Here is a 26,946-nt window from a genome sequence, read left to right as displayed (position 1 = left end):
AAACTGACACATAAAATTACCCACCCTTCTAAAACTGAAGAAAAAAATTTTTTTGAAAAATATTAAGAACTGGAATCAATATTTTGTGGCTAAACATTTTAATTTTGAGCAGTTTCCATTATTATCTTATTATTCTTATGTCATTTACATTTTATTCTATAACCATAATCCCACAATTGATATCTTTTATTATATTTAAATGGATTATTATCTCACTACCCATTTTTGTTTTTACTAGTATTTTGTCATTACTGAGTTATTTGGATCAATCTCCTAACTGGAATTTTTGTCCAATAAGGTGTTTAAGAAGGCTGGTTCAGTATTGTATTCTTTGTTTTTGCAGGTTTAAGAATATCAGACTTTGGCCTTTATACTTAAACACCAGTTTGGTTGTAGTATACCATTTAGAGTTACACTTTCTTTCATCTGACTTTGGATGTTAAGGAGAAGTCTAAGGCCCTTGTAAACTTTCCCTCTTTTTTCTGTCTTCATGCAAATACAATTGTTTTTATCTTGATGCTTAGTGACTCTAGCAGAATATATGTTGGTCCCTATCAATTTTTCCTGCTTCTCCAGCATCATATTCCACTTCTTTCCTTGCAGGGCACATAAGCCTTGCTAACTAAAAGCCTTTCTCTGAACTGATTACGTTGCACTTTATCCCCATAGCTTGACTCAGGCAAGTGAAATTTGCTCAACTCTGACCCCTACTCAACTATTTGTTGCTACTCATTCTAGAAGATTTAGCTCAGTCTATTGACTGAGCTAAATTCAATAGCGTGTTGAAGCCTTCTTTGACATGCTTCCCACGTGACCCAGCCACTTTCTCTCTCCCAACCCGACGAAATGTATCATATGGCTCTAGCATCACATTTGGTGCGCTGAATTTCCATTAGTGATGGATGATGGCCTCCCACCCCAATCTGTTGAGCTTCAAGGGAGGAAGAACACCTGACATATATCCACATAACTTCAAGGAACTGAACAGAGTCAGAGCATTCTTACTGGTAAGAAGTTGGAAATGCTGGGTGGATAAAACGCGGACAAATTACTGGACAAGTAGTAAACAGGAAAAGTGTAACAGCTGAAGGCTGTAATAAGCTTTTAAGGAACAATAATCAGATAATGGAGCGTGAAGCAGATAAGACATGTCAAAGAAGCTTAAAGGAGAGCGAATGGAAAAGCCAGCTCTCTACTGCCTGGAGGGCTGGATTATTAGATAAAAATCTCAATGACACTACTGCCCAAGTAGTCCGCCGCCTGCTCTCCTATATCGAGGCCTCCGTTCGGAAAGAGGTGCCATCATGGCCAGCCATTTTGCTATTAGACGTTACCTCTAGCTCACGCCTTCCACGACTCCCTGAGCAAGACTGAAAGCTCAGGCTTTTGCAGAGCAGCCGACCGCAGGGCTCGAGTGAGAAGAGCTGGGCGGAGCTGGCTCTGCGCGTGCTCCGTCCGGCCAGAAGGAGCCGTCAGGTTGCGCGTGCGCTCTCGAGGAGCGCCGCGTCTCCGCTTAGGCGGCTGTCAGTCCTCGCCAGGGGTCCCTAGCGGGATGGTTCCGCATTGCCAGGTAAGGGTGGGGAACGTGTGCGCTAGCCTGGGCGCTGAGCTGTAGCTGATGTGTTCGTTCCCGCCCGTTCCATCCACAGCTGGGGTTCCTGCTTCGCCGGCCCCGCCGCTCTCTTTGCCCCGACCCTAGGGCGTGTCCTAGGTCTGGGGCCGCGTCCCGGCTGCGGGGGCTGCGCTGCGGCCTCCCCAGCAAAGGCCAAGTCCGCTCTGAATTCTCGCTGTTCAGGTCACGACGCTGAGAACCGACTCGCTTTTAAAGGCGCCCTCGGCCTCTTGGTTCCCTGTTTCTCAGATTATTTTGTTGAAGACAAGTTTTTAATTTACAAAGAAAGTCACTTAGGAATTCTTATAAAGAAATGCCCTTTATCAGTGTTTATTACTTAAGTTTGTCCTAGGAAATTCCAGCTGATCCTGTATTTCAAACCCCACTGCTTTTATAAACGTCAGGTTTTGTATGTTGCGTAACTTAATCCTTGGCAGCTGGGTCCAGTGTACCATAGACCAGTATCAAAAGTTTACAGCTAAGAAAGACAAGTCTTTCACTTAAATGATTTTTTTGTTTAAGTAATTAATCTCTTGACTCAGACATTGTACATTGTTTTACCTCGGCTGGTCTTAAGATACTATAATTTTATGTTACAAGACAGACATGTTTTTAAGGAGAATATATTTAGGATTTTAATTATGCTACAGTGAAGTTTTTAAAACTAAAAAGGCATCCAGAAATTTGTTCAAATTGTGTTAAGATTTTGAACTTGTAGACATGCAGCAAATTGTGTTAAGATTTTGAACTTGTAGACATGCAGCAATGGGTGATTTGATTTTTCAAATGTATAAAACTTGTCTTTGATTAAAATAATACATTTGAAAAGCAGGAAAACATTTTAGTGTAGGCAGATAGAAAAGGACTATGAGGTGTTATTGAAAGCATTTTCATTTTTCCTTTTTACAGGTTGAAGTGTTGTATTTTGCAAAAAGCGCTGAAATAGCAGGAGTTCGTTCCGAGACAATTTCTGTGCCACAACAATTAAAAGCATTGCAGCTGTGGAAAGAGATAGAAACTCGACATCCTGGGTAGTTAATAATTTGTGGAATGCAGATGATTAACTCTTGTTAATATTTTTTTAATGTGTAAATGATAACAGAAAAAAAAAGTTGGTTTTGATTTCCATTCCTAATGTCAAAAAGGGCCATTAGTTAAATGTTCCTGGAACGACACCTGGAAATTTAAATTCTGGCATATAGAAAAACCTTAAAAAAGGCAAAGGTACTTTATTAAAATACTGGAAACGGGGAGACTTGCAGAGGGACACGCTTATATCTGCTTTTGTAATTTACAAAATACTGAAAATGTAGATGCTGCATTTTTTATAATATTGAATGAAATTTTTACAAAATCTGTTACAAATGTGTGCCTTAAATTTTTTGGTTCACCTCCTCTTTTGAGAATTCAAAATAGATGTTTGTTTTAAATAAGAGGTAAACCATACATGCTGCTGAATTTGAGCCGTTGCCATATATAATTTTTATGATTCTTGAATATCTATCACTTTAACCCTATCATTCCTACCTTAAGTCCTCTTGGAACAAAATACGAAAGTGGTTTTTTTGAAGGTGTTCAAGGAACATTATTAGTGTCACTTAAATCTGCATAAATGTTTAACCTGTAAGTACTAGTGCTTTGTATAACACACTCCACAATGCATGTTCAAAAGGTCAACTACCCTTTCTTCATTCCATATACGTTAAGTTATTCTTAAAGTGCTCTTTTAGTTAAATAAACATGGTAGGGCCTTTGTGGAAAATTTTCTACCTGCTGAGAGTATGTTTAGATGGAAGGCTTCTAAGGAGGAAGGAAATATTTTTCTTCCTTTCTTCCTTTCTCTGAATGTTGTCTCCAGTGTAGTTATTTTGTTTAATTTCATAGGATGCACAATGTCGTTAAAAAAATCATTAGCAGTTTATTGTGTTCTTTATAGATACCAAGCACAGGAAAGTGGGATAAGTATGTCCTTCAGTGGGTATGTCTTTTCTCTATAGACTGTGAGAAGTTGGTTCAGTTAGTAGGTTTGCAGACACTTCTCAGGGTAGTGTTTATTTAATATCTTTAATTTTGGCTGCAGAGGCATCATCCTTGAAATTATACATTGTTTTTTCCCCCTTCAGATTGGCTGATGTCAGAAATCAGGTGATATTTGCCGTTCGTCAAGAATATGTCGAGCTTGGAGATCAGCTCCTCCTCCTTCAGTCAGGAGACGAAGTTGCCATTATCCCACCCATTAGTGGAGGATAGTGCTTTTGAGCCACTTGGGTATGTGCGATTTCCTTTTCTTAACCGCTGTTGTGAAGAAGGATCATACAGGTGATAACCTGCAATTGGTTGCTGTAACTGTGTGCCTTTTATCAGTCTGCGCCAACTTTCTATTGATGCAACAATTCTTTATTGGTGCCGACAGACTTACGAATGTCTACCTACCATCTCTGCATCATTCTATTTTAAACAATTTCATGTCAGTTTGATAGTTCATTGTGTTCACTTAACATAGTTTGTTGAGACCTTATTATGTGCCACACTGAATTCTTGGCACACGAGTATTAATATCCCCTTTGTGCAGGTGTGGAATCCAAAATTCAGAGATGTTAGGAAAACTTGCCTTCGATCATTGTAGGAGGAATAAAGCGCCCAAGAGCACCGTGTGCACAGCCGACGAGGCATAGCTTATCAGTTGCCCACACGCTGTCTCTAAGGCAACCACACAGCTAAACAAAATGGCCGCTGACCACGAAGTCAGACAGAATGGCAACCAAGCCCTGTCCAGCTACACCACGTCTTCTTCCTCCTCTCCGAGCCCCTCTCCCTTTGTTTGATCCCCACCAATCAGGCAGTGTGGCGCGAAAAAGCTCAGCCTACGTGATCAACCTAACCGTCCCCCACAGCTTACCGCTCTCCTTGTTTGGGCATATGTTCACCTCCGCCAATCAAATACCGCCTAGCGCCCATTCCCTATTGCCCTAAACTATAAATTGCTGTTCCTACTAATAAAGTTAGCTTGGTGCAGAACCCTGTCTCCGGAGTGTGCATAGTCTCCGCATCCGTCCTCACTCCCCGGGGCCAACTAGTTCGAGCCCACCGGCCTGGGGGACTCCTCAGTCCAGGGGAAAACGGTAGCAGTGTCGACTTGCGACAGATCATCATATAATTGGTAGAGTCAATTTATGTGCTCAGATTGTTGTACTCTCTCGGTGCTGTTTTACAAACACATTTAATAATACTGGGTAATATATCTACTGGACACAGAAATGTGGGAAAGTTGCACAGCCAAAAGTCAGAAGACCACTATGCATAAAAAGAAAGCTTACTATTTCCCAGGTATAAAGTACAGCTCTATTATAGCTGTTGCACATGGCTCCATGACCCATGTCATCTTTCCAAACAATTTCTGTTTTGAGTAGGATAATGTGTAATAACATCCCCAGTATAGTTTGGAGAGGCCTATGCTTCACTTATGTATAGACAGAATAAGGCCTAATTTTTGTCACCTGAAAAATAAATAATGTAAAAATTAAAAATCACCCCTGATAAAACAACTCATAGTAAGTTAGGAATGAAAGAAAACTTTTTTAATTTGATAGGGTTTTTATAAAATAATCAGTAGTAAATATCATGCTTAATTGCAAAGCATTGATTTCATTAAAGAATAAGGAAGCCTAGGTTTGGTTTGGTTTCACCTATATATATGTGTGCATGCATGTACTTATGTATGTTTATTAGTCAGCCAAAGGGGTGCTGATGCAAAATATCAGAAGTCAGTTGGCTTTTGTAAAGGGTATTTTTTGGGGGTAGAAGCTTCCAGTTACCAGGCCATAAAGTGTAAGTTCCTTCCCTCACCAAAGTCTGTTGCCATGTGTAGAAGCAAGATGGCTGCTGACATCTGCAAGAGTTTGGCCTCCCTCTTCCTTTTAAGGCTCTGTGGTCCCAGCTTCTTCCAATAACAGCTGTAGGCTGGGATAAGTCTAGTCTAGTCTCCTGGGGCTTGTTCCTTTCTGGGCTCAGCTGCTCTGTTCTCTCCACAAGGCCCGCTGTAGACTATCAGTGTCTCTAGGCCTTGTCTCTCTCTTCCTGGGGCCTCTGCCATGCCTACTTCTCTGTGTTCTTCTCCTGTGTGTTTACTTCCTGGGGCTGCAGCTCAAAAACTGCATTAAAACTCTTACTTTCTCTTCTGCCTTGTTTTCTCTGTGAGTCCCCGCCCACCAAGGGGATAGGGAACTGATATCCTACTCACATTGCCCAATCAAAGTCCTAGTCATAATTTAATAAAGTGAAAGTGAAACCTCTGACTTCAATACAAACTAAGGGTATCACTGGTCCAGAGGAACAGACCAGTGTACAAACATAATCAGTCTTTCTTTTTGGAATTCATTAGTAATATCAGACTGCCACAGTATGTTTGTATGTATTTTTTTCCCCACCCTCCTAGAGGTCCTGGCTGGCCAATAACACAAAAAGTGAAGAATAAATATTGGAAAACAGATTGTCCAATATGTTGACACTCATATTGGATAGAAATACAGCAGAAGAGAATTCCAGGCAGAAGGAATACAAGCAAAAGTCCAAATGGGGGCCATACTTAGTGTGTTTGACATATAGGAAGTTGGACAATGTGGCTAAGTCTTAGAGATCTAAACAGGATAGAATTGGGCTCACAATTTTTTTTTTCTTTTTTGAAGAACTCTGATTTCAGATGTTATATTGGCTTATAAATGTTGTCTATTAAAAGGATCCCTGAGTATTTTGACATAAATCTCAGTTCTATCTGGAAAAATATAGAAAAATTCTGTTAGATATGTTTTATTTGGAAACTTTCCATGTTGTCACGACCATGGCCTTAAGAGGTTCTAAAATGGTATTTTTTGGAGTTTGGAACTTATTCAGAAAAGAGTGGGCAGCCATTAAAAGAGTGTGTGTGTAATGATTAGAGCTAGCTCTTTGGAAAGATTAGAAAGATGACTCAACAGCATTATGTATTATTTGAGTTTGTTTAAAGAAATTTGTATTATTATGTAATTTTAGAACCTGCCAGTTATGTTTTAATAAGACTATGTCCTTATAGAATCAAAAAATTAAGGAGAGAGCACATAAAGCTCAAGTAGTTGAGCGCCTGCTTCCCATGTATGAGGTCCCAGGTTCAATCCCTGGTACCTCCTAAAAACCAAAAAAAAAAAAAACCCAACTCTCATTGGAGAGTGGATATAGCTCAGTGATTGAGTGCCTGCTTCCCCTGTATAAGGTCTGGGTTCAATCCCTGGTACCTCCTAAAAAAAATATTTTTGGAATTTGAATGGTTAGAAATGCCCACACCATATTTCCTATACATATGTTTTATTGAAGGAAAAAGATGTAGAAGAACCTTAAGTGACATATGCAGGAAGTGAAAGGTCCTGTGAATTGACTTCGGTGATGTATGAATAATCCTGTCCTGTAGCTGGAAGGAGATAGGGAAAAGAACACGGACTTAGTAAGAAGCCTTGGTTGCAATTTCACCATTGTGAGTGAGTTCTTAACTTCACTGTGTCTACTTTCACTCATCTTTCAATTGGGATAAAACCTTCCAGGATTTATAGTTAATCCAACCTCTTCCTCCTGGCCTATAAGCCATGCCTCCACTTGTGCAGCCTCAGCACATCCTATTCATTCTTTCCCTTGTTCCCTGAAGCACATCATCCTCTTTCTTGTCCCAGAGCCTTTGCATTTGCCATTGCCTCTGCCTGGGAATGACTTGGCTTCTTATCTTTCGGGTTCCAGATTTAAATGTTACCTCTTGAAAGAAGCTTTCCTTGCTTCCCTTAACTCATGCAACTCATCTCTCTGCCTGCTGCTCTGTCACAGAACCCCATTTATGTCTGTAATTATTTTACTTGTTTATTGCTTTGTTTTTCCTATTAGAATACAAGTGCCACAAGGGCAGGGTGCCTACATTTTTGTTCCCTGTTCCATATCCAGTGCCTGACATTAGTTCCTGGCACTTTTGAATGCATACTAAGTGTGACGAATGAATTGAGGAAACACATGGGAAGCATTTGCACAACACCTTCATTCCCTTTTTTCTTCACTTATATATTTGGGATCGAGCCAGGTTGTGCAGTGAACTCCAGTCCTGTAGAATAGCCATCTCTTCTCCATTGGTCAACTGATCTCTCCCTCTTTTTTGAATGAAGGAAAAGGCAGCTGTAGGTGTGGTGTTTGGTGACATAGTGGCTAGAGGTGATGTGTGCACAGATAGAGTCGGCAATGTGTAAACCATAACATGATGGGAGGTGTGAGTAGCTGTGAAAGAATTTGGAAAAAATTCACATATGCGATCAATGACATTTTAAAGTGATCTTGTTCATCATAAATTTCTTTTCATATCATGTTTAGTTCATGAGGGACATTTATAAATATATTGAGTTTTGCTCAGTTTTGCATGTGCTCATTTTTATCGCTCAGGTCAAATCACGCCTCTCGACACATCTAATGTAGAAAAAATATAAATTGAAAAACAGCTTCTAGGTGGTATGTTTTACCCCTAAATATAGTGTTAAGGTTTACTAATATCTTATTTCTAGGAAAGATATGAATGACACTGAAGAGAAATCTAAAGATATAATAAAATTCACTGCTGAGAAGCTTTTAGTAGATGAAGTCTCACAGATGGTGATTTCTCCGCTCTGTGGTGCAGTATCCCTATTTGTAGGTGAGTTGTAATTTGTACAGCATTTGTGCAAGACAGTAGAAATTAGCAAATGTTTCCCACATTCAGACTACATATTAATATTCAGAGGATTTGAAGATGCTGAGTAACAAACCAAAAAGGTACATGATAGGTTAGAAATTTTTTTTTTGTTCTTGTTTTAATAATATCTTTTTTTTTTTTAAAGATTTATTTTTTTATTTCTCTCCCCTTCCCCGCCCCCACCCCGGTTGTCTGTTCTCTGTGTCTGTTTGCTGCAGTCATCTTCTTTGTCCGCTTCTGTTGTCAGCAGCATGGGATTCTGTCTCTTTTTGTTGTGTCATCTTGCTGTGTCAGTTCTCCGTGTGGGCGGTGCCATTCCTGGGCAGGCTGCACTTTCTTTAGCGCTGGGCAGCTCTCCTTCCTGGGCGCACTCCTTGCGCGTGGGACTCCCCAACACAGGGGACATCCCTGCCTTGCACGCATCAGCACAGCGCATGGGCCAGCTGCACACGGGTCAAGGAGACCTGCGGTTTGAACCGCGGACCTCCCATGTGGTAGATGGATGCCGAAACCACTGGGCCAAGTCCACTGCCTTAATACTCTCTTAATTAACCTATATTAAATTACAAGGCATAAAAAAGTAGGAGAAAAGTCAGGGGAATCTATGTTTTTCAAATATTGAGGGGGAAAACGTATGTGATGATAGTTCTGGGTGCATAAATTTATTCCTTTTAAGCAGGGGTTCTTAACCAGGGGTTCACGGACCCCCAGTGGATCCCTGGAAAGATTTCAGACCATCCATGAGTTTAAATTGAAAATTCAAAGAAACATTATTCTTGTGGGGATGCGTTGGTGCAGGTGTGATATATTTATTAAATAATACACAATATAGGGAAATGGACTTGGCCCAGTGGTTAGGGCGTCCGTCTACCACATGGGAGGTCCGCGGTTCAAACCCCGGGCCTCCTTGACCCGTGTGGAGCTGGCCCACGTACAGTACTGATCTGCACAAGGAGTGCCCTGCCACGCAGGGGTGTTCCTTGGCGTAGGGGAGCCCCACGTGCAAGGAGTGCGCCCGTAAGGAGAGCCACCCAGCGCGAAAGAAAGTGCAGCCTGCCCAGGAATGGCACCGCCCACACGGAGAGCTGACACAACAAGATGATGCAACAAAAAGAAACACAGATTCCCTTGCCGCTGGTGACAACATAAGTGGACAAAGAAGACGCAGCAAATAGACACAGAGAACAGACAACTGGGGTGGGAGGGGGAAGGGGAGAAAAATAAATAAACAAATCTTTAAAAAAAAAAGAAAAACTCTACCTCATAATCACCTCTCAATCTCTCTATCCTTTCCCTGCTTTACATAGTTGCTATTCTGTTTCCATCTCTATAAATTCTTATTTTGTATAGATGGAGTAAAAAATATATGTAGTTCCTTTTGTCTAGGTTCTATCATCTATTATATTTCCTCTTCTTTTTTTTTTTACCTTTAATGGAAAATTAATAATATTACTATATTACTATACACTATTGTCCATAGTTTGCTTTGGTTGTATTTTTACCTTGATATCAACATCTTATAACATTAACATCCATTTGTGCAGTTTCAAAGAAAAACAGTTTTAGATATGCAATATCACCCAAACTCATGAGTCTTTCTTAATGTCATTTTATTCCATTGTCATCTGTGTAATATCCTTTTTTCCCTTGCAATTTTTTTGAAGAAAATTTCAAAGTAATTTTTAGACAATGGGTTTTACTCACTATTCAAAAGTAATCCCTTTTTATTCTTTTAATGTGCTATTTCTGTTGTAGAGAAAACGTCATTGTAATATTATTATTTCTTTTTTAGGGACTACAAGAAATAACTTTGAAGGGAAAAAAGTCATTAGCTTAGAATATGAAGCATATCTACCAATGGCAGAAAATGAAATCAGAAAAATTTGCAGTGACATTAGGCAGAAATGGCCGGTCAAGCACATCGCAGTGTTCCATAGACTTGGGTATGTTTTCCTTTATCAATTTAAAAGTTAAGGAGTTATCCCCTCTTGGTTTTAATTCTGATTCTGGAAACTTTAGTAGGAATTCTGTATTACCATGAGAGTAGTGTTTCTGTATTATTTCTGGAGAACAAAGAGACACCTGGCCCCTGCCTTCAGTGGCTGCCAGTTGGCTGTGACAGTGGGCATGCCGATGACGCCTCTGCTGCTGTAACAGTAGCACTGGGCCAGTGTGCCAGGACTTTCAGGCCCTGGCCTCAAGGCCTGTGCCAATGTGTGTTAGAGTCTTTGAGGCCTCTTGAGAATTGTTTTGTGGCCTGGACTCAGTTTATATGACAGTCCACTGGAGCTTCTATTTGATATAAATGCCTTTGAAGGCCATCAGACTAGTTTGCCTCTTTGTACTGCTAAGAAGAATAGGGTTCTAGGCTTTAAAAAGAAGCCAGTAATTGAAACTGCATCTCTCATATTGGATTAGTTATTATTTTTGCTGTTAAAATCTATACTTTTTATCAACAACCATTAATTTCATAAACAATGTTATAGATGCTTCTGATCAATATTTATTGCTATTTTAATATTATTTTGAATTCTGTGTTATACCCAGTATACTGCAACTTTGAATCTCGAGGCATTACCTGGCACTGTTCCTTGTTTGTTTGAATCACATGGTTTTTGAATCAGTGAAGGTCCCGTTCTGCTTAGTACAGGTTTAGTGGTTGGATGCTGACAAACTAACCACAACCTCCTTATCCCCTCTTGCTGAAGACAACTGGGATGAATTACTGTTTTGTAACTTAACTGATGTTTAAGTAAAATAGAGCTACAATGTAGTTCTAGGAATGCTTAGTTGCAATTGTTTTTTTTTCATGTGCCCAGCAGATTTTTTGACTCATAGATTCAGAGGAGATGATAATTTTTTTCTTCCTCTTGTGAAAGCTTGGTTCCAGTGACAGAAGCAAGCATAATTATTGCCGTGTCCTCAGCCCACAGGACTGCGTCCCTTGAAGCTGTGAGTTTTGCCATTAACAATCTAAAAGCAAGGGTGCCTATATGGAAAAAGGTAAGTTAGGAAAATATCTAATTTTGCCATTTGGACATCAAAATTTTTTTCAGTAATTCTTGATAAAGGGTGGGAAGTAAGAGTCAAATGGAGTTTGTATTTATGCTCTTTCCCTGTCTTTATGTAATATCTCTTTTCCATGGTTTGTTAAGCATATAAATAAATGCCTTAAAGAGTATAATGCTTCAACCAGTGGTAACAATTAGAATTCCTAGTCTGGATTGTACCAGTGGTTCATATGTGAAGTCATTTCCCTTGAATTCTAGTCTTCCTTGTGGAGGACGAAAATAATCATGGCTATTTAGGCAGTGGCTAAAATGAGAGACCTCTCAAGATAAAAGGCTCTTCTCTTAGAGTGCCTTTTTAGGGAGACAAAAAGGGAGGAAGGTATTGGCTCCTCTAAGAAAGTGTGTAGTGAATGGATTTAAAAATACAAATAGGAAAATGCAACTTGTTTTCTGTAAATGAGTCAAACCAGTTGATAAGAACAAGTAATTCGCTGACTGAATAGAAAATTCTGAAGGAATGAAAAGGCCCAACTCCCTACTTTCTCCCCTGCTGTAGTAACAGTGAGATTATTCTGAACTTGCAAACGTGTAATTACACCTAAAAGTCTAGAATTGCCCACAGCATTGTGGCTGGTGGCAAAGCTGAGGAATTAACTAACCCGTCAGTAGATCAGAAGACCAGAGCAGGGGACTGAGGCTTTTTCAGGGCTTGATCTCTGCTTCTTCCTAGGAGTGGGCTGTCTCAGTGGTAGGAATGAGCAAAGTGAGCTCAGAACCAGTGCCTGTGAAATTTAGTGACCATATTTTCTGAATAAAAATGGAAACCCATTAAAAATTTTTTTCTTTATTTTTAAAGTAACTTTACAGAAAAGATACATTGAAAATACAGGAATTCCCATATACCCCACCCCTTCTTCCCACACTTTCCCCCATTAACAACACCTTTCAGTAGTGTGGTACATTTGTTACAATTGATGAACACATTTTGAAGCATTGTTATTAACTATGGACTATGGTTTACATTATGATTCATACTTTACACTGCACAATTTTATAGGTTTTGACAAAATGTATATGGCTTGTATCTGTCATTGCAATATCATGCAGAACAATTCCATTGTCCCAGAAAAGCCCCCATATTATGCCTACCTATTCTTCATTCACCTTCCCCTCAGAACTTCTTATGACCACTTTATATGATGATTGTCATATAAACTGAGTCCAGGCCACAAAACAATTCTCAATTCTAACAATTCTTCCATTGCTATAATAATAAGTCTACTTTAGTCCATAGTTGCATTTCCCCCTTATATTTGTTCATTCTTCTATATTGAGGATTTGGGGATGGTGATGCCCACTCTGCTTCCCTTGAAAGGGGTCTTAAATCCCCTGGGACAGCTGGATGGAACTGTCTTGCTTGCAGTTGCAGATACTCTCTTCTTCTTGGGATGGGTATTGTCGATCATCATCCTTTTGTTAGTTGTCCTGGACGAGTCTGATAAACTGGAGAGTAGGTGTTGGCTGCAACTTTGCTGAGATTCAGGGCTCAGCTGGCGTATGAACAGCCAGAATATTTAAGTCTCTGGGATATATATTTAATGGATATATTGCTAATTATAGGTTCAAATAAATGGAATAGAAAAACCATATATAGGAAATTATAAATGAGTCTAACTCTGATACATTGGGGGAGATGGGTTATCATATATTCCAAGGTAGGCCCACTGATGGGGTGCCAATTTCCTATAGTTTCTAGATGACTCTAGAGCCCTCAGGAGCACCCCTGCTAGAGGTACTGTTTCCTGTGGCAGTCAGTGAGATCCTCCTGAGACGTGCATAAGCAAAACCTCTGGAATGACCTCACTTTGAAAACTCTTAGTCATAAAAACTTATTTGTGTTTTAATATTTCCCCCTTTTGGTCTAGGTCTTTCTCCAAATGCATCATTAGTTGGCACTTGGTAATAATCAGTGCCAGGGAGGCCTATCCCTGGGAGTCATGGCCTATGTTGGGGGGATGGCAGTGAATTTATATGTTGAGTTTGGCTTGGAAAGAGGTTGCATTTGAGCAAAAAGGCTTTCAGGTCGTAACTCTTAGGCAATATATACTACCAGGCCAAGTTTCGATTTCACAAGAGCAAAGTTCATAAGTACAAGCATCAATATCAAGGGCCTGGTTCATTGGTCTGTTCTCCTTTGCTAGGCACTACCCATGTACTCTAGAGGTTTTTGCCACTTTAGCAAGACTTGCCAGGATGGGAGTTCAGTATTCCATCGGTTATTCTGTGGGTCTCCACCCATTGAGACAATACCCATGACCACATGAACACATTCACATTCTGTAGAGGCATGCACCAGGTGCAATCCCCTATACACATCCCCCACCACTGACACCCCAGGTCAGTGATCCTCCCCTACCACAGCTATAACTCCTCTGCAACCTAAGACCTCCACAAAAACAAAGCCAACAAAAACATAACAATAGTAAAATAAAAAATAAAACAAAAAATTTAAAATACTTTTTGCATTGTGCCTTTCATCAATTTAAGATCTGTTACCTTTCATATATATTGAAAATTTCTTCCGTGTGTTCTCCCAGTGTCTTATTTTTATTTTTTCACTTTATTTTCTGATAAGCTTTAGGTTACAGAGAATACAGGGGCTTCCCATACACCCTGCTTCCTCCTCTCCCTCCCCACATCCTCCCCTACCAATAACATCCTACATGAGTCTGGTACAGTATTATTACAATTGATGAACAAATAGTAAAACATTGCTACTAACCCTGGTCAGTGGTTTACATTATAGTTTACCTTTTGCACCATATGCTTTTCTAGGTTCTGACAAAATGTATAATGGTATGTATCCATCATTGCGAGATCTAGCAGAACAGTTCAATGCCCCAAACATGCTCCATGTTCCACCCATTCCTCCCTCTCCATCCTCTCGGAAACCCATTTTGATAAGAGTATGTTTGGGATTAGAGAGAGGATATGTGACAGGGAACTGTCTTAGTATACTGAATGTAATAGTAATATCTTAGAAATAGTAAATAAATGGTTGCTTTGCCATGAGCAAGGCTGCCACCATTGTGAGAGACCATGAGATGGGCCCCGAAGACAAGGAGAAAAGGGTATTCCAAAATGAGCTGTGCAAATGGGCAGGAGGGGTAGCTTGCTTTACCAGGTATGAAAGATTGGACAGTCAGCTGACAGAAAGTAGATGGGGGGTACCAGAAAATAAGGACAAGGGGCAGGCGTTGGGGGCATACTCTCATCTTCATGCTTTGAGGACCAGCTGGGCTTCCTATTTGCTCTTCTCCGTCTTCAGAGGGTTGAGGGATGTACAGGTGTTCAGAGGACAATTGAGTTTGGATTCCTACTCCTACAGATATAGAACCTGACTAGAGGGTAAGAGGACCAAGTATATGTTCTCCTCTTCCTCCCTTCCACAAGTTATTTAAATTCTGGTCTGGTTCTTGTCACAGCCTGTGCTTTGGGTTCATCCTTGATGTAGGGAAGGGGTGGGCAGGTAGGGAGGGCCTTGCTTTACAGAGCAGTTCTTACCTCTTAAACACAAGTCTGCATAAGCACTTAATTTAACAGCTAATGGAAATTACTCTTGTGCCTTTGGAAAAGCATATTTGGAGATATTGAAGTAGTTAAGTGTTCTTGGAAAGAAAAAAAAAATGTTTAAAACTATAGACCTTTCATCTTTCCCTGCGTATTCTTGCCAACACTGCCTCCTGCTATGAGCCCACATGGAATTAATGGTTTATTCCTTGTACTGTTTTATAGCTTCTTGATGTCTTTTTCTCTTACTGGTTTAGGTGTCCTTATGTGCATGGAACATTTTTATTCATTTTTCTGCTTTCATTGCCTTAAATGTGTATTGGATTGTTAAAAGAGGAGTAGATTTAAATAGATGTGATAGTCACTTGCCTGATTTATTTAAATATTTTTTTCATTTATTAAAATGCTCGATTTTGAATACCTGTTATGCTTTTATTTTTTAGGAAATGTATGAAGAGTCACCATCATCTTGGAAAAGAAACAATGAATGCTTTTGGGCGCCTAATAATTAAATCACTTATATTTTTAGAGCACTGAATTTTAAATTTGGTTAAATTTTATCTTTAGTTACTTTTGATTTTTCCTTTCAATAGCACAGTAATTTTACTGAAGCACAGGAGAGGGAGAGAAAAATAAGTAATATAAACAGGAGTGTAAGATGAGCACTGATGTTGGAACTAGAGGAAGGAATTGAGGAAGGAAATGGGGTAATTTAAATCTCTGCCTGTGGTAGAGACACCATTCCATGGCTAAGTTCTGATGCTTACTCCACTCTCATTGAAGTATGGCCCCTGCTCACTGTTTGTAACTGACTCGGAGCCTTCTCCTCGTGCCTGCCTCCAGTGATGTCATTGTTATTAGGGATGTATGATGGGATGTTGGCAGAGCCAGAAGGTGCCAGACGGTCTTGTTATTATGCATTTTTAGAATTAATGTACTTAAAAAATGAAGTGAAACTAAATAAACATGATTTTAAAAGTTTAAAAACAGTATGTTGCCTGTTTTTTTTAATTCAGAGATGATACTTAAAACATTTCATAATCTGGAAATTTCTAGCATTTCAGAATCTGTGATCTTATAAATACTTTTGTTATTTATATTGTATCAGTCTAAAATCAGCATAAAATTGTAAAGCTAGGCAAACTAGCAACAGATTGATTGGTGCTCTGTTAGTTGATGTTTAAAATTTGACCTACAGCCAAGTAAAGAGGAAAATTATATGGTTATTTATGAAAGCATTTTCAGATAATTTTCTCTTTTTAGTTGCTTATGTAACATCATTAGTGAAGTCATTAATAAACAGTTAAGTTTTCTGCAAAATCTCTACACTAATGATTGGATTTTTTCTTGGGCACCCTCTGTACTATCTAGATATATCTGAGCATATAAGACCACACATTTCTGAAAGTAACAAAATAGCATAATTTCAGACAGTTGGCATCATCACATAATTTGCAGTTTACATATTGGGAACAAAGACTATACTTTTCCGGTCCTTAGGTTTTTTTTCTTGCTTCTGTCACAAAGTGATACTATTGGTTACATTTAGTAAAAATATCATTTTTACCTAAGAATTTATTCACCTGTTGAATATTGAGTACCTGTTCTATGCCAGGCAGCCATCCATGGCCCTGTCCACCAGGCTTAAATACCAGTTGAAAGATTTCTGCATTCTCTCTTTGGCCAGGGCCTACAGGGTGTTACACACAGACTTTAGGAATCTCCTATTTACTTGATATCCATTCCCTTGACCTGGTCTAGAGAGATGGGTCCAGAAGGATATTGGGAAGGCAGACAAACCCTCATTTACTCGATTACTAAGAAAGGTTGCTCTCTGAATTCAATGCTTCCCTCTCCTTTCCACCAAACTTTAACCTGCTCCCATTGAGAAGTGGGGCTGGGCATTGGGCAGTCAGTTGCATTATATCTGAAAGCTCATACAGATATGCCACTCTTAGAAATTCCTCAGATTTTATTCCCATGTTAAAATGAAGTCTTTGTTGTGTAATATATGCTAATAGGAAGTATTGAGGGTTTTAAGATTTTTCTACACATATTATAGAGGATCTTCACTGGTGGCATTTATGTTTGGAATACCATAACATAAGCATGTTTTTATTTTTTTTATTTTTTATTTTTTTAAATTTTTTTATTTTTTATTGACTTTGTAATAATATTACATTAAAAATATATATGTGAGGTCCCATTCAACCCCACCCCCCCACCCCCCCTCTCCCCCCCCCCAACAACACTCGTTCCCATCATCATGACACATCCATTGGATTTGGTAAGTACATCTTTGGGCACCTCTGCACCTCATATACATTGGTTCACATCATGTCCCATACTCTCCTCTATTCCATCATGTAGGCCCTGTGAGGATTTACAATGTCCGGTGATTACCTCTGAAGCACCATCCAGGGCAGCTCCATGTCCCGAAGATGCCTCCACCTCTCATCTCTTCCTGCCTTTCCCCATACCCTTTGTCCATTATGTCCACTTTTCCCAATCCAATGCCACCTCTTCTATGTGGACACTGGATTGGTTGTGTCCATTGCACCTTTATGTCAAGAGGAGGCTCAGATTCCACCTGGATGCTGGATGCAATCCTCCCATTTTCAGTTGTAATCACTCTAGGCTCCATGGTGTGGTGGTTGTCCTTCTTCACCTCCATCTTAGCTGAGTGTGGTAAGTCCAATAAATCAGATTGTAGGTGCTGGAGTCTGTTGAGGCTCAGGATCTGGCTATCACATTGTCAGTCCAGAGATTCAAATCCCCTAAATATATCTTAAACCCCAACATTAACTGCACCTCCAGCACATTAGCATGAAAGTCTTATGAAGGGAGATCCCATCTGAGTCCAGATTCATCACACATAAACACCATTTCCAAAGAGGGGCCATCTGCCCTGGTAGTTAACCCCATCAGCCATGACCATAACTCCCATATAAGCATGTTTTTAAAGACTCATGCCTTCAAAATGTAGGCTTTATTCTAAGTCTGGAACATAATTATGCTTTTAAGTCCCCAATACAGAGGTTAAGGAGCTAATGCACGGCCTCCTGGACCTGGAATGGAAACATCCCTGGAATTGTTAGTGCCCTGGACTTTAATAGGGTCTCCCTTGGTCCTCACTTCCTTAGGAGGGACAGAGTTGAGCTCTTAAGGTGGTTGAGATATCTAGGGACTAATAGGTTTCCAGGCCTATTACACTTTGGAGCTGTAATGATGTGGTGTGATCACTAGATAAGTTCACTTCAAGAAAGGAAACTCAAATGACATGTAGTTCAAGTATTTTCGAGCAGGTGGCAAAATGATGATTTTTCTCTTTTTTGAATGAAAGTAATAGATGGTCAACAAATACGATTGCATATGTTTGCCCTTTGGATATGTTGTTTAGCGTCAAAGTAAATTTTCAGTATGTTTTGAGAACTAATAGTTAAGGAAGCCAGTAGTTTGAGTCTTGGTCACAGATCCCTAAATGAAACTATTGGAGAGTTAGAAGATGGGCTCTTGGATATATCCTGAACCCAGCTGTTACTTTCTCCCTTCACTGCCATTTCCCCAGTCCAAGCCACCTCTACTTTTCTCTTTGAGTACTGCATTTGCCTGCTCATAGGTCCCCTGGAACCATCCTTCCCTTTCCTAATCCTTTCTCTAAACACAATGGTCTTAAAAGGTAGATAATTTTTTGCATCATCCTACTCAGAACCTTCCGATAGCTGATCACATCCTAGAACCTAGAACCGGAAGTTAGGACTGGAACCCATTTCCCCTTACTCTGCTTTATATTTTGTCATGTCACTTACCACCACCTGATGTACTAGTTTATCTGCATCACTAGACTATAAACTTCACAAGGTCAGGGGTTTCGTCACTGCTGTCGTCTCAGTGCCTACCTAGACAGATAGATGAGACCACAGCATATACTCAAATATTTGGTGAATCAGTACCACTGCTTTTGGTTTGAATTAGCGTATCCCAAATTAAATACACCTGGTTCAAGGTGTGGAGTTGTAGTACTTGTGAAGGATCCTAAATGAATGAATAGTTAAGAGGAACTTTTCTCCTCCACTCCCTTTTCCTTTGCATACTAGGCCATTTTTACATAGCTACTGGGTATCTAGTAAGTTAAAAACCTCTCAGGCTGATTTGCATGCTGTAGTTAGATAGATCATCCAGTAGAGGGCAGCAGAGCTGGGGCGCCAGTTAATTTAAGTCCCGAATTTTTAGTAAATTTATTTTGCATAGAACCAAAAAGTTCAGTAATAGTAATTTTCTTTAAATAACGTTGGAATGATCCTTAGATGAAAGTTAGACCCTGATTTTTAAAGATAATTTCCTATCTTTAATTGGTATCTTGTTTTAAATATTAAAGAGTTATGACAATCAGGGAGGAGTTTTTGAAAAGGCTGTAGTTTTAACAAGGTGATTTAGGGAAAAAAAAAGGAATTTCTTTTTAAAAATGAACAAATATAAAATTACTTGCAATGAACTGTATGGGACAAAAATGATAACTTTAATATAGATTTAATGCAGATCTTTGGCAGCATATCCTAGACTTCCAGGAAAAAAAACTACACACATACACAAAACCACTTTTTTCCCCTAAGTCGTATTTTAATGTAAGGTATATACCAGACATACTCTTTGGGTGGTTGTTATGCAGTAAGCACAATGAGAAGGCAGGAATGCATGAGGTGATTGCCTGATAGTGAATGGGAGACGATTGTACATCTCATCCAAACTTTGCATTAAAAGTGCCAACTATATAAACATTGCCAGTCTGTGATCCCCTTATGGATCTTGCTTTATAATTTCAGTATATTCATGTCTTTTAAAACCTTTAAAGTATTTCATTCTTTCTGCTTGCTACTAAAGTTTTTTTTTTTGTTTGTTTGTTTTTTTCATGTAGATGATTGTGATTTTGCATTCTTGCAGCAGTTTGGCTGATTTTCTTTCCACTTTTTCCCCAAGTATGCATTTTATTTCAAGGGGTAAGTTGTGCTTAAGAGCAGTATTTCTCAAACTTTAATGTCAATCACTTGGGGGTCTTGTTTCAGATTCAGTAGTACCTGAGGTCTGCATTTATAACAGGCTCTTTGGTGATACAACACTGCTTATCTCTGGACCACCCTTTGAGTAGCAAGGCTTTATACTAAGCTCTGAATTTTGAAGGCAGTTTAATGTTCCTGCAAGCATTCTAGTGGTCTCTGCTAGATATGGCTAGTTAGACCCTCAATCTTTTAAAATAGTGGTTCTTGACTAAATTCTGAAGCAAAGTGAGTGCATAAAATAAATATAACAAAATGTACAAGTTGTAAAAACCCAAACCAAATGCCTTAATTTTCTAACAATTTTAATGATACTCAGGAAGGTGGTATGAAAACAGTGATTTACAATCGAACAATAATTTTTTGTTTCTCATACGTTAATATGAGAGAATACCTTAATTTATGTTGATTTTCACTCCTATTTGATTTTTGTTTCTTAGAAATGAATTGTGTAACGGAATGTATAAACATGCATGCATTAATTTTTTATATTTTTGATGAAAAGAAAAAGGTGAAAATCAATCAAAAACAACACTGATCTCATCTTAACAAAGATTCATGCATTATGTATAAAGGAAAATACCCAGGACCATTTCTTCTTTAAAAAATACACAGTTGTGCCATAGTTATACATTATACACATTTATATTTTTACTTTACCTGCCAAAATGAACAAATCAAGTACATATGAAACAGTCTTTTCATATTTACATATTGGCTAGATTTTCATTCTTTAAGACTCAAGAAAGTACTTTACATTTCATTGATTTGTAACTTTAACCACATGTTAACCTTTTCACCGTGTTTAAATTAGTCTTTCACATTGACTAAAATGGGTATTCCTTAATGTGCATGAAGGACATAGCCCTAAAAAGTTCTGTGTACAATTATTTTTTTGGGCTAATTGAAATGTTAAAGATGGACCATGGAGCTCAGTTTAAGGAATCCTGCCTTCTGTTTAATGTCTTAACTTATGAGTTTTCATATATTGGGTTATAATTGTATATCAGAATAGATAAATATATTAAAAATTATAGTTTTAGTATAATCATTTGTGTGATTATGCTAAATTGGTATTCGTTTCTTTACCTTTCACAGTTAATAGACAACTTTTACTATTTTATAAAAATAATATGCCAGGTAGAAATAATTTCTTTCGAGTTAGGAGTTCTCATTTTGCAACTAAAATGGGTGATACACCATTTCAAATCTCAATGCAGTTTCTTTATGAAATGTTACTATTTTACATCAATATTACTATTTTACAGCCATGCATGAAGCAACTCAAAGTTTTTTTTTTTTAATCACATTTTATAGACCTTATCTATATACCATTTATGAAATGGAAATTTTAACATGGCATCTTTTAAGCCCCATATTCTTTAAAAAAGCAAAGATGGCTGAATAGGAATATATAACTGTTTTTTTCAAACAATTTTTAAAAAATTTCTTGGATGACTACTCACCTTTGCTTAAAAGTGCTTGAGAAATACCCTCACTAGAGCCTCTGCCTCAAATCAGCGATCTGGTTAACAAATATACTATTGGGGCCACTTTCTAGTGCAATGGTTCTCACTGGGAGAAAAGGGAGGGTGCCTCCAGGGGGCATTTGTCAGTTCCTGAGACATTTTTGGCTAAGCCCAGGGGATAGGAATGTGCTTCTGGCATGTAGCAGAGAGAGGCTAGGGATGATGCTAAGCATCCTACAGTGTACAGGACAGATCCCATAAGAAAGAATTATTTGGCCCCAAATTTCAATAGTGCCAAGATTGAGAAAGCCTGCCCTACATAGCACAGAGATGAGTGGCTAATTCTGTAGTTTATCCAACTACTTCATGGAAACAAGGCAGGCAAGACAGATGACCTAAGCCAAGACTTGGCCGAAGCTTTAAAGTTTGCTGCATGTATGTGACCTCAATTTAGTGCTTATCCAAGGGAGATGAGGCAGTGTACAGTAAAAGGAATGACATGCTATAATTCTTTGTGTAGCACATGAAAGAACTGGTACATGTATATACAGTAGTTACATGGTTTATTAAATACACTCTATCAATTTAATGACCAGTTTCTCCTCCACGTATTTTTCTTCCTCCACTTTTTTTTCTTCCTCCACTTTTATTTTTTAAATATAATCTTGGTTGGAACGACACAGTGGTTTGAAACAACACAGCTGTTATAATAATTGTGCTGTGGAAACACAACTAGAGAATGCCAGGCTGTTTTTGCTATAAACCCCTGACACTTTATGGCTGACTGTTTTTTTTTCCTTGTGGTATTTTTGCATGTGTGTCCAAAGTGAAATAAATCATACCGTCCAGATAGCTCCAGGACTGCCAACACTGGGCCCAGGCCAGGAGTGCAGGAAGGTCAGACACACGTGGACTAATAATACCTGTTTTCCTCGGACTTTTCAAAGTGAAATTATTGGAGGATTGTCAGTTTGTATTAAAATAAATCCAGATCCTAGACTCTTAAAATTAAAAGCGTCACTGGTGAACTCCAACCCAACTGTCCCATTTTATAAATGAGGACGGAGGTTTACAGAGGCTGAGTGACTTGTCCAAAGCATTAGATACATAGTTTCTGACATAAAATCACCCCCACAGTCCTTGCCTCTGCCCTCTTTCGCCTACTGGTCTCTTCTAGAGAATGTGTGGGTTCAAATCTGAAGAAAGGAAGGTATAAAAGAAGAGATGGCTGGTGTCCTAAAATGGTGGTCCATTCACATTAGGATGACTGGCTGCTTGTTAACATGTCGGTGGCTGGGCCTCATCCCAATCTGACCAAATAATTCTGGGCTTGGAGCCTGAGAATCTACCTCTTAAGCAAGCTTGCCTAGGTGAAATCCACTCTTCTGGAAGTTTAAGTACTCCAGAAACAAAATACACAGAGTGCACCTGCCAGTTTGGTGGTTTCCAATGCCTTCCAGTAACTTCTTGCAATCTTCCTCAGATATTTTTTTACTTTACCTTGGGTCCTGCCTGAAATTCCAACAATTAGAAATTAAGGCTTGCTTTTCTTACTTGTTTGTCAATAAGTGAAAATAGCTTCCTGAAGTTAAGGGGTTTATACAGTAATTCATGACATATGTGGATTAAGCAATGTTCTCCTCATTCCTGGATTAGAGTAGTTGGCTTGAGGGAATGGGAGTTTTGAAAGAGGGGTAACAGAAAACAGGCTTCAGAGGGCTTTGCAACTGCAGAGGCCACAAGAGGTGGCAGAGGGCTTCACAAAGGAAGAAAATGGATGCCAAAGAAAGTACCCCTCTCTCAAAAACTCCCCAGGGTCCTGCAGGCCAGTTGTGTCTCCTAAAAGAAAAAGGAGGCTTTCTCCTTCCTATGGCACAGGCTGGGCCTCTAGTAAACAGTTCCTTACCACACGGGTTGTTAGATTAGCACTTTAAATGTGATTTTGTGCCCTGGTCTCTAAACCACCCTCTCCCCTCATTCAAAGAGAGATTTCCTCAGGAGGAGGCCTGCTTAAAACACATCAGTTATTCCATCATGTTTTGACAATTATATCTAAGCAAGAATGCCACTCTGAAGGAGTAGCTATGGGCTGAGAGGACCCAAAGGCAAGTTTTACCTAGTTGATAAATACAATGATCATTTAAAAGTATCCTCCGAGGCAACTTTGGATGAGCAGCATAAGTTGAAGACCTGGGATGCTGCCTCCCACTCCCCACCCCACCCCAGTTAGCATTAATATTCAAGCTAATATATAACCTACTGGGTATTTCCACTGTTGTTATTGCAGTTTGAAAACAATCGCTTTAAAGACAGCATTCCCTCCCTTCCCCAATCTGAGAAAAGTTAGAATTTGTTTTGACTGACAAGCAAATGATAAGGAGTCATTTCATGTTTCTTACCCAATGCACGTTATAATGTAAACTCTGGACCAGCCAGTTTAAAGATTATCTCCCCACCCCCTATACAATAAAAGTCATTTATCCTTTTTACTAACTCCCTACCCACAATTTCTTTATTCCAACCTGACCTGCAGTTTCTCTTAAAATAAAACACAAGGCTAGTTTACCTATTACGTTATAAAACACTGGGATTTACAAAAAAATCCATTCGCACAAACATCAAACATGGGCTGTGACGCAGCTTCCAGTGGTCACTGTAGTTAGGACTGCCGGATGGCTCAAGTGTTTAGTTCTGTAGTCTCATCAATCTCATCTGAATCTTTGGTCATTTTTTCATACTTTCTTTTGAAGAAGCCAAGCTGTAAAGATGACGACATAAAAATGTTCTCATCTCTGTCTTAATTCTGTAAGGTGCCTTTAAAACAACCCCTCACCTGCCCACTTTCTGTAAAGCCCTGGTGGGGAATCCCTGAGGCTCTGGAGAGTGTAGCATGGAACTATGACCTGGTAAAGTCCCTTTAATGAGGAAATGAATTTGTGACAAAGGTACCATACTCATGCAAAGTTTGAGTATTAGGCGACTGTTTGCATGAGGGTGGGTGTGTGAGGGCGCCAATATTTCTGTAAACCTACAACTTCTCTAATTAAAAAAAAGAAAGAAAATGAACCAAAAGTATACAAAGAGCTAACTGAATTATAAAAAATCAAATTTCTCAGAGTCTACTGGTATGCAGCTGAATAAAACCTTCAGGGGCATGGATGAAAGGACCAAGACGAGATAAAATCCTTACTGATGGTTTTCAAGGTCATAGGTGAGGACTGGCAAATAAACTTGCATTTCCTTTTTCCTCTGATGGATAAGGTACCTTTTGAACCTTAAGATTGCTGTTTTGTGAAGAACTTCAAATTGGATGCTTTTGGGAGCACTGTATTCTAAGATATGAAATGTTTCTTACCTTCCATAAAATTCCAACCAGAGTTAATAGCAAAAGGATTCCAGCAATTACACTTCCTACTATAACTCCTGTTGGTACTTCAGCTTTCTCATCAGGATTCATTATTGTAACAGGAATCTGAAAATACATATGCACAATTGAGCCATTTAATTTTAGCACTGAAAAAAGTAAGATGGTCTTGTCCAACTCTAATATTATAAAGATCCATAGCTCCAGAAAGGTGGCATAACTTACTCATAACTGAATTCCTCAATTAAATGTCGTACATTACAATTTTTAGAGAAAATGTTCCTGCAAGAAAGAAATATGTCTTCTAATTTTGTCCCTTCTAATTTCATCAGTACATAATGCATACAGCATGTCTGACAATTTCAGGTGCTTTGATTATTTAGAAAATAATGACTTCAGTTCTGGCATATACTTTCATCTTCAAGGAAAAGCATTTGAAACCCAATCTTGGGGAGAGAAGTAAAAGAGCAAGCTAACAAAGAAACAAAATCTTTGTGACTAAACAACAGCTCTGTATTGCATTTTTCAATAATTGATTTCACTTAATTCTCATTCAAGGTTACTTGATATAAATTGTTAAAAAAAAGCAGACATACTATCTCAGGGCTCAAGTTGACCTTCACAGTGATAAAACTGTCCTTGAGGCTACATAAGTGTCTTTATGTCTGCTTCCCTGTAAACTTTGTGACCTTGTAATGGAATGGTTGCCTTAAAAGTTTTAACAGTAAAACAGTATACTTTTTTTTTAATTGGGGAAAAGTATATTTTTCAGGAGATATTCTTTGGAGCAAAACAAGAGGGCAATATCTAAACAATTTATTTGATTTAACATTGAACTACACTAATAGAAGAGCTACTTTTCATCACATAATTTATGGGTTGGACTAAACGAGTTGGCCTTTTGGTGACTATATTTCTTCTCATTTGCATTTTCAAGAACTAAAATAAACCTTTATAAAGTTATGACTAGATTGACTATAAATTCATACAGTTCACTGCTTATTTCACTCTTTTCCAGTGCTTTCTACTTGGGTTCCAAGGATCCCCATGGATACCCAAGAATAAAATTTTGAATATCATGTTTTTAAATGGGTCTGTGATTCAAATAAAATTTAAGAATCACTTATCTATTTATAGGGATATGTCAATTTATTGTAACGATTCCAAATATAATTCAACAAATTATCCAAATTATTTGGATTCAAAAATATTTCCATAGACACAATTAAGTAATAGTTGGCCTCTCTTATTTATCAGTATTGCTGGGAGAAAAGAAAAAAAGAAAAAAAAAGAAAAATATAATAGGTTCAGTAAAGTTATTAATTTAAATTCTCAATTAAAAAGTTTAACACTGCTCTATAAAATAATGAAGAGTTCAGCAGAGTTTCAGGTATTGTCTCAACACTGCATTTTTCTAAAATGAGTTTTTAAAAAGATTGGTAGTACTTTCCCCCTAGGCTAAGTCCATAGCTCTTTGAATTTGAAGCCCACATTTTCCTCTGGCTCCATTTCTGGTTTTCCAACCCCCAAGCTCTAAGGGAGGGTATAAACCTACCCTGAAGTTCCTAAACCAGAGGCAGAAAAGCATTATTTAGTGCGTGGAATCATTTCCCCTGGGACAAGAGTGGGCTGGCAGAGTGATGAGCTCTTATGTTGTGCATTGAGAGAGGTCCAGAGTTCATGGGGCCATTTGCTTTTCAACTGAACAGCAGACTGAGGCCAGCTGCCAAGCTGGCCTTGGGGGCAGAGTCTTCAACTGGCTTCCATTTCTTAACAAAAGCATTGGAAGGAAAATGCTCAAGGATGTGCCAGCAGATTAGCTGGACATGGAAATCCCAGTAGTTCTAAATCTGGCATATTCTAACCAGACTTTCAATGCAAAGGAATATTGCTCCATGCCAGACCTTAGAACAGAGTGCCTTTGTTTTCTGTGAAAGTACATTTCTCTGCAAAAACTTTTTATCAAGGGGAGCATTTATAATTTTCTAGGATGTAAGACCTAATGAATGGACACTTCAAACAGTGTCAGTGTCCAGTTGTAAAAGAAAAAAAAAGAAACTCTAATAAATGTCTTATTTATTAAGGATGCTTCAGCATTTTTCTTTAGAAATTACTAAAAAATATATAGTATATGAT

General features: G+C 38.7%; 2 protein-coding genes across 3 annotated transcripts in view; one reads left to right on the top strand and one right to left on the bottom strand.

Moving 5' to 3' along the window:
• Positions 1 to 1,473: 1,473 nt before the first annotated feature.
• On the top strand, positions 1,474 to 15,910 carry MOCS2 (molybdenum cofactor synthesis 2). Of its 2 annotated transcripts, XM_004456176.5 has the most exons (7): positions 1,480 to 1,570; positions 2,522 to 2,643; positions 3,736 to 3,880; positions 8,176 to 8,303; positions 10,135 to 10,285; positions 11,222 to 11,345; positions 15,367 to 15,910. In XM_004456176.5, the coding sequence occupies exons 3-7, from the start codon at positions 3,783 to 3,785 to the stop codon at positions 15,433 to 15,435; spliced, it is 570 nt and encodes a 189-aa protein (XP_004456233.1). In that variant the 5' UTR covers positions 1,480 to 1,570; positions 2,522 to 2,643; positions 3,736 to 3,782; the 3' UTR covers positions 15,436 to 15,910. The 2 variants fall into 2 exon arrangements, with proteins under 2 accessions (XP_071064212.1, XP_004456233.1); XM_071208111.1 differs by lacking the exon at positions 2,522 to 2,643 and having other exon boundaries at positions 1,474 to 1,570.
• Positions 15,911 to 20,265: 4,355 nt separating this feature from the next.
• Positions 20,266 to 26,946, bottom strand: part of ITGA2 (integrin subunit alpha 2) — a 100,253-nt gene continuing 93,572 nt past the window's right edge. Inside the window, exons 29-30 of the mRNA XM_058308872.2 lie at positions 24,802 to 24,918; positions 20,266 to 24,204 (exon numbers count right to left, since the gene is read on the bottom strand). Coding sequence (XP_058164855.1) covers positions 24,124 to 24,204; positions 24,802 to 24,918 — 198 coding nt within the window. The 3' untranslated portion in view covers positions 20,266 to 24,123. The remainder of the gene's footprint in view (positions 24,205 to 24,801; positions 24,919 to 26,946) is intronic.

The sequence above is a fragment of the Dasypus novemcinctus genome, chromosome 2 (assembly GCF_030445035.2).
Source record: "Dasypus novemcinctus isolate mDasNov1 chromosome 2, mDasNov1.1.hap2, whole genome shotgun sequence".
NCBI classification, from domain to species: domain Eukaryota; kingdom Metazoa; phylum Chordata; class Mammalia; order Cingulata; family Dasypodidae; genus Dasypus; species Dasypus novemcinctus.
This window is presented reverse-complemented; position numbering and strand designations above follow the sequence as displayed.

Bases quoted from the DNA above. Each gene is read 5' to 3' on its own strand.
- MOCS2 (XM_071208111.1), top strand. From the start codon at position 3,783: ATGTCGAGCTTGGAGATCAGCTCCTCCTCCTTCAGTCAGGAGACGAAG. The intron at 8,304-10,134 runs GTGAGTTGTAAT...TTTCTTTTTTAG, and splicing joins TGCAGTATCCCTATTTGTAG to GGACTACAAGAAATAACTTT. The intron at 10,286-11,221 runs GTATGTTTTCCT...CTCTTGTGAAAG, and splicing joins GCAGTGTTCCATAGACTTGG to CTTGGTTCCAGTGACAGAAG.